At 35.9% G+C, this 14,586-nt stretch overlaps 1 protein-coding gene across 3 annotated transcripts in view; it reads left to right on the top strand.

Annotated features, from left to right (window-relative positions):
- Positions 1–14,586, top strand: part of Usp42 (ubiquitin specific peptidase 42) — a 35,839-nt gene that overhangs the window by 2,204 nt on the left and 19,049 nt on the right. For all 3 annotated transcript variants that reach the window (XR_010042333.1, XR_010042334.1, XM_063234145.1), the window contains exons 2-5: positions 2,191–2,434; positions 5,029–5,229; positions 12,321–12,431; positions 14,365–14,467. Coding sequence is in view for 1 of the 3 variants with exons in the window: in XM_063234145.1 (XP_063090215.1) it covers positions 2,200–2,434; positions 5,029–5,229; positions 12,321–12,431; positions 14,365–14,467 (650 nt within the window). In the remaining 2 variants the exon portion in view is untranslated. The remainder of the gene's footprint in view (positions 1–2,190; positions 2,435–5,028; positions 5,230–12,320; positions 12,432–14,364; positions 14,468–14,586) is intronic.

Raw genomic sequence — 14,586 nt, 5'->3', positions numbered from 1 at the left:
ATAAGGCTAGATTAATGTTTTTGTCACTTTTTTCCATTCCTTTTTTTGCCCTCTTTTTTGTTTTCTAACTCCTGTCCCCACATTTCCATAATATCTGCTGACCATTAGGTGAGGAGAGTGTGAACTTTTTAGAAAGACTCAATCTTTCTTTGTGAATAACAGTCTTACAGTTTCAATTAAAGCTTTAAATCATTTATTTTAGTATGAGATGTAACTAACATTTTCTTGTCTGTGTGTACAGTAGTGTCCCAAACTTTTAAGGTTTTACTTTTTCAGTGATAGTCTTGCTTTAGTGCTGTTTTTTTTTTTTTTTTTTTTTTGCCAACTTACTGTGAGCAGCAAGTACACAGTAGTGTTTGCTGAAGTGAGAAATACATGGATATTTTAAAGGCAACTCAAACTTCAGCATATGTGGAGTGCAGGTTTTTAAAGGATTAAATGAGGTGCTGTATATAAATTACTCAGCATAAGCTGGTACTAAAAAACAAATGCTGGTTACTTCTTTCCAGAATATCTGTTCATTCATTTGTTGAATACGTGTGAGAAGCTTTCTCTACACCAGGTCAGGAGATATAAAAGCATAATAGAGATCACCAAGTAAAAGAGCTATAAATACTGAAGGGCTGCCATAGAAATCAGCAGAGGGTGCTGGAGAAGCTTTTAGGAGGGTTTCCAACTCAATCTTAGGGAAAGGATTTATTGGGAAAGGGTCCTAGAGGAAATGAATTTTAAGTTGAGTAGAAGAGTTAACTGGTCAGAGGGGGAAAGACAAGGAGGAGAGTAGATAAAGAATAGCATGTGCACAGTCCAGAGAGAGCAGGGACTAAACATGAACTCTGTATGGAGGGAACATGACACGCGAAACGTTGGAGGTCACTAGGTCAGAGTGCCAAGTGTAGGTGTTGGGAGAAAGCACTGTGCTTGGGCGGCCGGGGCACTCCCAAAGGGTTTTCTGCAGGTAGTGGCACACCTGGATTTGGCCACGTAGGCAGTTTTGGAAGCATCACTAAAAGTACTCTGTTGGATAGGTGGTCTAGCTAGGAGGTTTCTCCTGGTCTTAGTCGCTGACTAGTTTGAACTATAATTGCTTCATTTTATAGACCCTGTGGATTATTGTCTGATTTCATAGTGTCGTTATGAAAATTAAACAAGTTAATATTTGCCTATCAATTAACACGATACCCAGCACAGTGTTTAATTAGTAACTTTAAAATAGGATTCAGAGAGAAAATTGTAATTAAGTACTTTTGTAACTTGTATTTATGTTTTTGTCCTACAAGTTTTAAGAAGTTGTAATACCATATAAATGAATCTCTTCAGAAAAAAGTTTGTTCCGAAGATGAGACTTTCTATAATTATAATTTCTTTAGAGTGTGATGTATTTCATACAATGTCATTTTATCTTTTTTGTTGTTTTGAGACAGGATCTTACTGCATGTTCCAGGCTGGCCTTGAATTTCCTACATAGCGCAGGCTGGTCTCAGTTGGTGCTAGTATTATAGAGTATACCATCATGCCCCATTCTTATTTTGGACTTTAGGCTCAAAATAAAAGCTACTTTTGCTCTTTGTGTTGTCAAGATTTTTCTCTGAGAAAGTATATGTGAACTGGTAATTTAGCTGTATCAGTAACAGTTCGTAGTGTTAAACCGAAAGGTAGAAGTAGGTACTTAGTAAATATGAGTGTATATAGAATTGGAAATTGGAAGTACCAGATTAAAAACTGAAACATACTTTTAGGAGACATGGAATGCAAGATTCTTTTTTTTTTTTTTTTTTTTGTCTTTTTCTTTTTTATCGGTACCGGGGATCGAACTCATGACTGCCTGCTTGCAAGGCAGGCACTTATGCCGCTGAAAAATGCAAGATTCTGAAATAAAATTATTGACATTTTTGAATTAACATGATTCTAAATGTCCTAAGAAAATTACTAAAAGGTGATAGAGAGCTGAGGATGTAGTTCAGGGGCAGAGTGCTTGATTGGCCTGAGTGACACATGTAGGTTTAACTCCCAATACTACCAAAAACAAAAAGGAAAGCGAGAGAAAGAGAGAAGTCATTGTTTTATATTTGGATGATTTTCTGGAAAATAATTTAAAATGGCTAGAAAACATTCCAAAATCAAATGGCAAGGTGAGTAGATTACTTTTCTCCCTTTTTGAAACAGATGTGTGCTTCTTGATTTTTGCAGAGTTGAACAATGACCATAGTTGACAAAGTTGAATCTTCAGACCCATCAGCCTGTCAGAATCAGCCAGGCAGTTCCGAGGCAGTCTCGACTGGAGACATGGATGCAGGCTCTGCCGGCTGGAGTGCTGTGTCTTCATTAAGTGATGTTTCCAATCATACACTTTCTTTAGGACCAGTACCTGGTGCTGTTTATTCAAATTCAGCTATACCTGATAAGTCAGAGCCATCACCACCGAAGGATCAAGGTATTTTTTTATCACTTCAGGAAACTCCTGTATAAATTCTGTTGGTGGGTCAGTAGTTTCAGAGAGGGGTTTGTTTTGTAAGAGATATTGCCACATGGGTAGCCAATATTATATGATAGAAATTATTTTTCTTTGATGAGTAGGCATTCATTATTGACATATGTATCATAGCAGGTATTTTTTTTTTAAGTTACTCAAATACTAATAGTTTCTTTCATTTCTAATTTTTGGAAGGATAAACTGTCTTGGAGAGAATGGAGATGAGCAAGCCTTATAGTTTCAGTTAACCAGTAGTTACTATGTTTCCTTAGTAGATACACTATCTTTCCTTGGAAAAAAGCAGATAATGTAAACACAGTTACATTGTTAAAATTTGCCCCATAAATGAAACATTGGCACTTTCAATTGGTACTTTTAAGACTTGGAATAAAATTTTGAAGATTTGAAATGCAAAGAAAGGTAATACTATACTTGGTTTCTAATCGAAACATCCAGCTTGGGATAGTTTGATCCTGGTATTGTTTTGAGTCCTCTAAGTAAGTTTGATATTGTGGTGTGGGAGTGGGTGGTGTGGTTTGTTAAAGGTGTTTAGAGTATGTGCAAGGGGAAGCTTATGCTTATGTCACAAAGCACAACTTAATTGAATGTTACAGAGGTTTAAGGTGCTTTGGTTTCACCGTCAATACTTTCCCACAGGCCATCTTTGTGCAAGGCTCTAGCTCTGTCACATTGCTGGGGCTTCCATTTCTCTCCTTACTCTGCCCTTGTCTTACTCTCTACAGGCTCATTTTTCCTTTCCTAATTTTGTTCTCTATTTCCCATAAAGCCAAAACCTATTTAAATAATTTTTAATATCTATTCAAGTAGAGAATCACCTATAAGCCATTTTTGCCTTTCATAACACCAAGAAACTAGCCATCCTTTGAAAATTAGTTTTGCTACTGGTGATTTTGAACTTTCTTAGTACAGTAAGTTGTTTTTCAACATCACTTGAGTTCTCTTAACACACATTAGTAAACTATGTGAAAGTTTTAACAAGTACCAACATTTTAAGGACACAAGTATATAGTACACTTACAAGTAACAGTCTGGTACAAAGCCTGTTTTCTTAATGGTAACTGGGGATGACCTCAGTTCCAACCATCCAAACCAGAACTGTGTGACACCTAGAGAGGACTCAGCTGATGTGATAGAATGGAGGTGGCACTGAATACAGACATCCAAAACAAATATTCAAGAGAATTGGCGTATCTTATGTATTCTATTAATTGTGGTAAGTAGCTATAAAAAATAATTATAATGAACTCTGATGAAGTCATCAGCCAGTTTTGACGTTTATTAACTTATGGCCAGATCGCCCACTTGACCCTGTTCCCAATATTTTAAATCAAGTTCAGTATTTTATATTTCATTGATAAGTATCTTAGTGTGTATATGTGTAGAATACTTCTTAAAAGTTAAAAATGTCTCCCTTAAAAATCTAGTCAAGGGGCCGGGAATGTAGCTCAGTGGCACAAAGCCTGCCTGGCCTTTGAGGCCCTGAGTTCAATTCCTGGTACCAAAACAAGCAAACAAATCTAGTCAATATTCAGATATCTCTGGTTGTCATGTAATTTTTTTTTCTAATAATAAGTATCAGGGATTGAACCCAGGAAATGCTAAGCTATTTTTTATTTTCAGACAGGATCTTGCTGAATTGCTAAGTTGTCCAGATTGGCATAAACCTTGCAGTCCTGCTGCCTCAGCCTCAGGGATTACAGACTTGCACTCTCATGGGCAGCTGTGTAGTTTGTTTTCAGTAGTTATTCACCAAAAGCAACATCTGCATGGAGTTTGCATTTTGCCATTGTGGATATGTCTATGAAATTTCTTTTAATTTGTAAACTTCCCCACTTTTTGTGTTTTCAATTTATTTATTTATTTGTTTGTCTTTTTAAGACAGGGTTTCACTGTGCAGTTCAGGCTGGCCTTGAGCTCACTTTGTAGCCCAGGCTGATCTCAAATTCGCAAGTATTCTTCTGCCTAGCCTCCTGAGTGCTGGGATTACAAATGTGCACCACCATGCCCAACTTGCAGTTTGTTTATTGAGGGAATTAAATCATTTAGCTTCTCATATTCTAGGTTTTTCTTCATTTTTATTTTATGGAAAAAAACCAATTCATAACAAAATAATAGAGTAACAAAAGTTAATACATTGAGTATGGATGCCTTTAAAGTTAGTTACTCAGAGTACACCATAGAGGCATAAAAAGTTCTCCGAACAATATTATTAGATCAGACTTTTTTTTTCAATGAACTAAGAGAAACTATTAATATAACTTACCTTGTATTATTTTTATTTTCTCTTCCTTTCTTCCTTTCCCCTTTTCCCTTTCCCCTATCCTAATTCCTTTTTCATTTTGAACAATTTCTTCCCATTTCACAATATCTGTTGTATATTTTGGATGCTATTTTTTCTAGGTTCTGTCTTTAAATGTCTCTTCTACCCTGTATTTCTGGCAGTGACAGATTTAGAATGTTGATCAAGTATTGCTGTTTATTTGGTTTAGAAACATGCCAAGTTTTGTTTTTAAATCTGCTATTTATTTTTGTAGCCCTAGGTGATGGCATTGCTCCGCCACAGAAAATTCTTTTTCCCTCGGAGAAGATTTGTCTTAAGTGGCAGCAAACTCACAGAGTTGGCGCTGGGCTTCAGAATTTGGGCAACACCTGTTTTGCCAATGCAGCTTTGCAGTGTTTGACATACACACCACCTCTCGCCAATTACATGTTATCACATGAGCACTCCAAGACATGTAAGTGTTGTGAACTGTGGTATGATAACCTATTCACTTCTTTTCGCTCTAAAATGAAAAGAATTAAGTTATGTGATGGTTAAACAGTTGGTTTATTCTTTTGGAATCTAGGATTTGTATTTAGCTTGCATAAGAAGCATATCCATCTCATTTGACCCGGGAGAATTTGAAAGGAAACCTACTTTATCTTCATTTCTAACCCCCTCCTAGTTTTCTATACTTACAAAAAAAGGTTTTGTTTTTGATTTCGTTGTGCTGGGAATTGAACCCAGGCTCTCACACATGCCAGGCAAGTGCTCTACTGCTGAGCTACACCCCTAGTTCTTACACTTTTAAAAATGTGACATGATATCTGACATTAACAGTTAGGACAAACAGGGTTAAGAAATCATGCCCCTCTGTCATTCATTGGAAGACTTCATTCATTTTCAGGCTTCAGAGCTCAAAAGGGAGAACTCTCCTTTTTTGCCCCCAACCTGGAAGAATTCATACAAAGCTTTCCTTTTAGCATTTGAGAGCTTAATCTTTAACCTACAGGCCAGAGAATCAGTTAAAATGTATGAGGATGTCTTTAAATAGAAGCCTGGTATTGACCAGTGAAATTAGAATTTAGAATGTTTTGTTTCTGAGATTTTTGACCATTTGTATATCCTGATTATCTGCCATTCTTTATAAATGAAGTCTCCCTATTCTTTGCTCTGAATTAGTACTCAGGTTTGTATGTATGCTCTGGTGCTATTTGTCAATGATCTGGATAAAACAAACTAAAGACCCCCTTAGTTTCTTCTTAAATAATTCTTTACTGAAAGGAGAATTTAAACTGATTATTTTACAGCTGTTTCATCTAAAGAGCAAAGTAAAATACTTGTAAAGTATTTGGCAAGTACAAAAAAACTTAAACTAAAAAAATCACCTAGAACCTCATTGTCTATAGGTATTTGCTACACCAGGGGCTTTAAATTATAGATTGAGCATTCTGTTTGCCCTCGGTTTCTAAGTCCATAATTCATTTCCCACAGATAGCTTTACTATCACTTTTGTGCTTAATGAAAGTAGAGTGTGGTTGAAAACCCAATTCTGGCACCTGGATGACAAGAGAAAGTGTGCATGTCCTGTATATATTTTGTCTTTTTAGATTTCCCCTTTTCCTTATTTTCCCATAAGGAGAATATATGTAATTCTCCTTATAAATTGCCCAGTTTTATTTGCTAATAGGTCCCATATCTGTTCAAGAGTTTTTTGTTTATTTTGCTTTTTTGTACTGTCTATCTGGTTTTGCTATTTTGTTTTAAATTGTAAATAGCATTTTATTTTTAATTTGATGTCTAATGCAGATCTTGCTGTAATATAGAGATACATTTGATTTCATTTGAAGTCATCATCATGTTGATCTTATACATTGTGACCTTGCTGAAGTCATTTATTAGCTATAGGCTATTTTGATTTTGTTTTTTGCATCAATTCTTGAAATTGTCTACATGCATAGACATATCGTATCATATACTAATCAGTAGAGTTGTACTTTATTGATCTGTTAGCTTTATTTATTCCCTTCTTTTATTTTCTTGTATCACTGGCTAGATCTTCCAGGACTCTTAGAATAAGAATGTTAAGAACAGACATCCTTGCTTCTCTTCAGATCTTAGGGGGAAAGCACTGAATTTGTTGCCTCCATTCCTATTTTTGTGATTCTTATTTTTTTTTATGGTGAGTGTATATTGATTTTTGTCAAATGATTTCTGCATCAAATTGATATGATCATGTGATATTTCTTCGTTAGTCTATTCATACAGTGAATTACATTGGTTTATTTTTCTGTTATCTCTGCATACCTGGAATAACCTCTAGTCATAGTGTGTAATTCTTCTTATAGATTGCCCAGTTTTATTTGCTAATAGTCCCATATCTGTTCAAGAGTTTTTTTGTTTGTTTATTTTGCTTTTCTGCACTGTCTTTATTTGATTTTGCTGCCAGGGTAAAATTCGCTATATAATTTTTTAATTATATTATAACTAATTTTTTGACTTTTTTTCTTTCTTTTTTTTTTTCCTAAAGATTTTATAGACTTGTTAGTTCTTTTTAAAATATTTAGAATTCTCCATTGCAACCATCTGGGCTTGAACATTTCCTTTTGGGAGTTTTAACAACATTGAATTCTCTTAGCAAGTATAAGACTACCAAAAATATTTTTTTTATATTGGATAATGTGTAATAGTTTGCTGTTTTGAGCAGTTGGTCCTTTTCTTCTAAATTTGTGTGTGTAAAGTATCCAGGATTCATTATCCTTTACTAATAATATCTCTAGTTTCTTTCCTGATACTGGTAATTGTTTCAGATTTCTCTTTCAGCACTACTTTGTGTCCATTAATTTTTTAATTCAATTCAGTGTACTTGTAAATTTCCCTTCATACTTATTCTTTAATCCTTGGATTATTTAGATATCTTTAGTTTTTAGTTACTTGAGATTTTCTTACTTTCTCTTACCGATGTTTAGTTTTGATTCCATTGTGAATAGAGGAGACAAATTTTTTCTTTTTTTTTTTAATTTTATTTTTAGTTCTGGGAATTAAACTGAGGATAGGTACTTATGCCACTGAGCTATATCCCTGGTCCTTAAGGCAAGTTTTTTGAGACCTCTGAAATGTGTATTCTGCTCTTGGTGGATGGGGTGTTCTATAAATGTTGGTTTGATTTGGTGACTGAGACTATTGTTGAATTCTTCAATATATTTTATGATTTTTCTGTTGAATTATTCAGTGAGTCATTGACTCAGAGAGATGTAGAGCTTTCCATCTCTAAATGTGGGTGTTCATTTGTCTCCTTTCTGTTTTGAGTTTGATGCATGTATTTTTCAGCTTTTTTGTTTAGTATAAATACACTTAAGATTGCTATGTCTGTCTTTTTTTTTCTTTTTTTTTTTTTATGGTTGTGCTGACAGTTGAACCCAGGGCCTTTACAGGCTAAGCAAGTGTTGTCCCACTGAGTGCCATACCAATCCTTTTCCAGTTTTGAAGTAGTTGTGCTAAGTTTCCAAGGCTGGGTTCAAATTTGTGATCCTCTCACTTATGCCTCCCAGATAGTTGGGCTCAGTGCCTCTACAACTTGTAGGATTGCTGTTTTCTTAATGTCTTGACCCTTAAATATATTATGCATCAGTTACATTAAATATATTATATTCCCTTCTCTGTACATTTTGTCCATCTGTGTCATTCATTCGTTCATTTGTATTGGAGATTGAACTCAGAGCCTTTGGTCTGCAGTCTAACTGTCTGACTTTAGCACAGACTTTCTTTCTTTGGTCTTTTTTTTTTTGAGAAATAGTTGTATAATGGATCTTTCTCACCTTTTCTCTTTCAGCCGGCCTGTAGGACTACATTTTAATTTGGTTTGTTACAGACAGCTTATGGTTGGATCATGTTTTTAATCCATTTTTTCAATCTATGTCATTTGTTTATTTATTACTGAGAACTGACCCAGGGCCTTTGCACTGAGCTATATCACCAACTTGTTTTCAATCCTTTATTTTGAACCAAGGTCTTACTAAGTTGTCTAGGCGGGGCTCTAACTTGTTATCTTTTGGCTTAGCTTCCCAGAGTGCAGGATTTACAGGTGTGCATACCACGTACCCCTAATCTGTGTCTTTTAATTGCTTTGTGAAGAACATTAGAGATGAGAATTCTTGATATACCAAGGTTAGTGTGTCATTTTATATTGTTTTTTGTCTTTTTTTTCCCATTTGCCTCTGTGGATTACTTAAATATTTTTTAGAGTACTACTTTTATTAGTGTTTTTGAGTGTAGTTCTTTGTGTAGCTATTTTAGTAGTTACTGTAGGTATTACATCACACATATATAATTTATCAGTCAGCTGGTATTGTCATTTTACCAGTTTGAGGAAAGTTTAGAAGTGTCTCTTTTTGTCCCTTTACTCTCTCTTAAGTTATAATTGTTTTAAAGATTTTTTTTCTATTTACACTTAGGTCAGGAAGTGTTACAATTTTTGTTTGAGGAATTTTGGGTTCTTGGTGCAGTGAAGGAGTTTTCATTTCATTCCTTGGTGTCTGCATTATATTATAGGACCCTGGGTCTATCAACCTCCGCTTTACCCAGCTTTTCTGACACTGCTCAGGCAGAGGAAGTGAGCTCAGGCTGAGGTAGAAGTCCAGGTTCTCTACCCGGCCTCTGTTGACTCAGAGTGGGGTTTGGGGCCCTTGCTGCTGTGGGTGAGAGTGGAAGTTGCATCTCTGCAGGGTCCCCACTGACGCTGCAGTGGGAGTAGCTTTGTTACCACACGGCAAGTCCTGACTGTGACCCTGAGGGATGGGGTTAGAGGGGACACCTCTGTGTTACTGGGTGAGGGTGGACGTGCTGGCTCCACATACCTTCACCTGCGTGGAGCTGGGGGGACCTACAGACACTGTGAGGAAAGTTCCAGCTCCTAATCCATTTCCCTTAGATCTGTGCCAGCGGGTGGGTTGGGTGCCTTAGAGCCTGGCAAGTGAAGTCCAGGCTCTCCACCAGGCCTCTGCAGGTGTGGGTAGAGCTGTAGTCACAGTACCCCTGCAGAGTGTGGCTGTTCTTTTATATAATGGTCAGTTAGGAACAGTTTCAGGTGGAGGCACAGGAGAGGCTTACAAAAAGTATATTTTAATGTATTTATAGGTCCTGAAGACAGCAGGCATGGTGTGCTACCTAGGGCCATGTAGAAAGACACTAGAGTACTTAAGAAGTAGAAGACAGGAATGAGAGGACAGCATTAGGGCAGAGCATTTCTTGAGGTTTCCACAGGCAAAGCAGGACAGGGTTAATCATTGGTGCCACTCATTTGAATAGTTCTGGTGGGTTCTAAGCCACAGAGGTGGTCCTTAGTTGCCTGGGACTCGGACATGGGCTGATTCATGCCCCCTGAGTATACAGGCCAGACAAAAGGGAGTATGGTTTTGTACTGTTACATTTGCGGAGCAAGGGTACACTCTTGGCTGAACCATTCCTTGTCTCTGAGAATTGGGAGGAGTGGTGTCTTCGCAGCCAGAAAGGTTTTTTTTAAGAGTGATAGTTAGGCTTTTAAAGATACAACATTTTGGGCAGGGGGCTGCATATGTACACACAAGAGATGGTGTAAAACAAGTTTTTCTAAATTTGTCTGTCACACTAGGCTGCACCTGCCTCATGCTTTGGTTGCATAGAACAGGCAGGCTTTCTGTGGGGGCTTTGTTCTGTGCATTTGTTGCTGACTACCTCAGTTCCAAGTCTGAAGTATTTGAGGCACAAAGAAAACTAGAGAAACTAACACCGTGACTTGGTGGAGTCCTGAGATACCTAGTATGTCTCTTTTTCTCTATACCTTTCAGTCTTTTTATGTTTGTTGACTACAGTTCCAAGGATTTTGTTGTTGTATGTGGAGAAGAAACAGGGAAAACTATTTCTGTTTCATCTTCCCAGATGTGGAAATCTCATCTTAGTGAAAGATACTGACATCATATTTTTTTTGTAATGCTTGAAAGATGTTACTACATGACCTGCTGGTCTGTCCTGTTCCTAATGAGAAGTCTATTGTCAATTTTTCCTTCCTTTCTATATGGAAGGTTTTTTTGTTGGGGGAGAAGTAGAGTTCCAGGAATCGAACTGAGGACCTTGCACTTGCCTGGCGGTGCTTATGCCTCTGAGCTATATTCCTGACCCCTGGCATGTTTTAAAAATTTTTTTTACTGCTTTTAATGTTTCATCACTCATCTTAGGCAGTTGTACTTGGGATTTATTGAGGTTCTTAAATCTGTGAATATACTATTCTCATGAAATTAGAACAACTTTTGATCATTAAAAAAACATTTCACAGAATAAAATAACTGTTTTGTATGTGAAGTTCTTTGAGCTTAAACACATGTATAGCATTCATGTAAACCACCGCATCACCTTAGTCAAAATACATAATTACTGAATCACCTTCAGAATCTCCCTTTTTCTGATCTTTTGTAGATAAGTATTTCTGACATATTTGTTCCATCTCTTTACTTTCAGACTGCAATTAAATGCATATCACAGACAACTTGAAATTTTCCCACAGCTCACTGATACACTTCCATTTTGTTACTATTATTTTAAAGTTTCTTTTTTCTCCTGATGTAGTATGGGTGTCTTCTATCCATAATGAATGTCTTCAGATTCACTGATGTTTTCTTGTATGGTGTCTGATCTGTTATTAATCCTCTGTAGTATATTTTTCATCTCAGAGATTCTCATTTTCATTCAACAATTCTGCATTGTTGGATTTAGATAACTATATTTAGTTTGATTCTTTCAAGGATTTTAAAGCTTTATTGGTAAGTTCCGAACAACTTTTGTCTAGGCAGAACCTATTGATATTTGGGCGTGGGTAATTCTTTACTGTAAGGGGATATCTTATACTTTGCAAGACATTTAGTAGTACTCCTGGCCTCTAACCACTAATTGCTGATAATGCCACGAGCGTGAACTAACAGTGATTCATTATGTTTTTTTTTTTTTAAAGAGAATAAAACAAAACAGAAACAGAACAAAGCAAATCAGAACAGAATAATGCAGGCAGCACAGCACCTCCAACAAGACAACCGGATGTCAGCAGTAGCTACCATAATGTTTTTTTTCTTTGAAATAGTTGAGTAGGATTCATTTTTCAAAGACTGTTTTTAAAATGAAGAAAAAAGTGTAGTAGAGATCCTAACATGTTTCCAGGAAAGCCATAATGTTAAAATATGTAGATATTTCTAACTCCTGTTATGGGAGACATCCTTTCACCATTGAAACTAATGGCAGTATTAAAAAAATGTTATTTTCCAGTATAGAGTCACTAAGACCACAATGTTTGAAATTAAGTCCAACTTTGTAACATTGGGCAGTTTTTTAACTCTGAGCCTGTTTTCCTCTAGTGAACTATAGCCAATATATACTTATCATTTAGGTTTTTTAGAGAATGAAATGAAAATAGAAGTAGATAGGTCAGTACATACACCTTGCAGCTGCTACTGTTGTTTTACTTCAGGAATGTGCTTTTCATTTATGATTTACTGCCTAGTTGTATTTTGCTAATGTGGGACATTGTCATGTATCTTTCAGGTCATGCAGAAGGATTTTGTATGATGTGTACAATGCAAGCGCATATTACCCAGGCACTCAGTAATCCTGGGGATGTTATTAAACCCATGTTTGTTATCAATGAAATGCAACGTAAGTATCAACCAGAGAAGTATTTTTTAGCAAAGTAGTCTTTTCCTTGGGTGAGGGATACTATTATTGCCCAAGCGATCTCTACCTCAGCTTCCTGGGTAATCGGGACTGCAGGCATGCACTGTCATGTCTGGCTTTTAGCTGGTTAGTCTTAATGGCTTAGATGGTTTAAAAAAAAAAAGCCCAAAGTTTATTGCAAAATAAACCACATGTATTTTATTATATGTGGATATGTCTTTAATGAGTAACAGATGTTTAGTAAAACATTTATTATATAAACTTTTTAAAATTTTAAAGAGATGACAATGCAATGAAGATGATTATATTTAGTTTAATAAAAGCAAATTTTAAATGGTTAAAACTCAGCCTGTTAACAAAATGGTTTTAGAGAACTTTTCTCATATAGCTTGATTTCTGCGCTGAGTGGTCTCACTCTGACATTGTCCCACAGGTTTCAGGAAGTGGTTTATAGTCAGTTTTAGTTTGGTAAATTAATCCTGTGTTATACATAGTGATAAGAATTGTCAAAATAAAGGTAATTATACTCTCAAATAAAAATTTATAGCAATAGTATAACTATGAACAAACTTTACTTTTTTCATTTTTTTGAGACTGGGTCTCACTATGTAGTAGAGTCTGGCCTTGAACTTACGATGATCCTCCTGCCCTAACCTCCCATCTATTTAATTTTAAATTTCTAAATAGGTTGCGTGAAATTTTCTTAAGTATTTTCTATGTACTTACCCTCTTCCTTCCCTTCATTAAGGGTCTCACTATTAAGCCCAGGGTGGCCTCAAACTTAAGATCCTCCTCTTCCAGTCTGGGATTACAGGCTTGCACCACCACACCAAGCTCTGGGTGCTTTTGGCATTTACCAAGATGTAATAAAAATGTGTATGAACATAAACCTCTTTTCGTTTTCTTTTCTTTTTTTTTTTTAAGTACCAAGATTGAACCCATGACTTCTTGCTTGCTAGGCAGGCACTTGTGTCACTAAGCTATGTCCCCAGCCCTCTACTCTTAATTTGGTATCTAGCTTGGTAATTATAGGGACGCATAGTTTTACTGTGATAAGCTATAATCCTTTTGCTTTAAAAGCTGCTAAAGGTTAAATTGGCCTTTGGAATTGATTAACCAGAGCAAGGAGTGCAAAAGTCTTTAAACATATTGGGTTCTGACAAAATTTTAGTCAGGGCAGATTTTGATTATTTTGATGATTTATACATTTATTTTCAGACACATACATAGCAGGCATGAATAGTCTTTAGGCATAGTCTTTAGGAAAGTGTCATTGCTTTGAATGTGTGTATATATACACACATACTGTTGAATCATAGGATAGCTATTTTTATAGGTCAAAACTGGTGGAATATTGGCAATTTTATATGATTTAAGCTATATATGTGTGTGTGTAAATATATTCCTACACATATAAAAGTCAGTGTCTAATATGTTTTGTGCTGTTCATATACTTGTGCTAGTGTTTATTTATAATTTTTAAAACTTTTTGCAACTGCGTAGTCATTTAGAAGCATTGAAATGAGAATATAATTTGTTCTGTGGCTATTGGTACAGGATTGAATAGGTTGGATATTTATGTTCTGCATAGAGTGTTTTATGGATTTGAGTGTCATATTTACAGTGAGTGCACTAATGTAACATTTTGGATGAACTTGAGACAATAGAACTGATGTTGACTTTATTCAAGTGGAATTGTGTTAACTTGGTAAAGAGTTATTCTGTGGCTGCTCCTGGACTCTCAGGAACTGCATCTCCTATGGGCTTTTGATGAAAGTGCGTGGTGCTTGTGTTAGTGCTTCTTGCTTATTAAGTGTAATTATTTAAAGATTTTCTGAGTAACATAAAATGTAACTTGGCAGCCTGCACATTTAATATGTAATGATAAGGCCTTGTCTTTACTTAAAATTTATAGGTATAGCTAGGCACTTCCGTTTTGGAAACCAAGAAGATGCTCATGAGTTTCTCCAGTACACTGTTGATGCTATGCAGAAAGCATGTTTAAATGGCAGCAATAAGTGAGTACAAGTCATTTCTTCAGTTTACATCTCTGCTTATAATGCTTGTTTTGCCTTTCATGTTAAAAGTACATAAATCTGTTTGCTTTTCCTTTTGGCTTGCATTGCCTCTTCTTCAC

The sequence above is a fragment of the Cavia porcellus genome, unplaced genomic scaffold (assembly GCF_034190915.1).
Source record: "Cavia porcellus strain 051 isolate PalLab524CR breed Dunkin Hartley unplaced genomic scaffold, mCavPor4.1 scaffold_23, whole genome shotgun sequence".
Taxonomy (NCBI): domain Eukaryota; kingdom Metazoa; phylum Chordata; class Mammalia; order Rodentia; family Caviidae; genus Cavia; species Cavia porcellus.
This window is presented reverse-complemented; position numbering and strand designations above follow the sequence as displayed.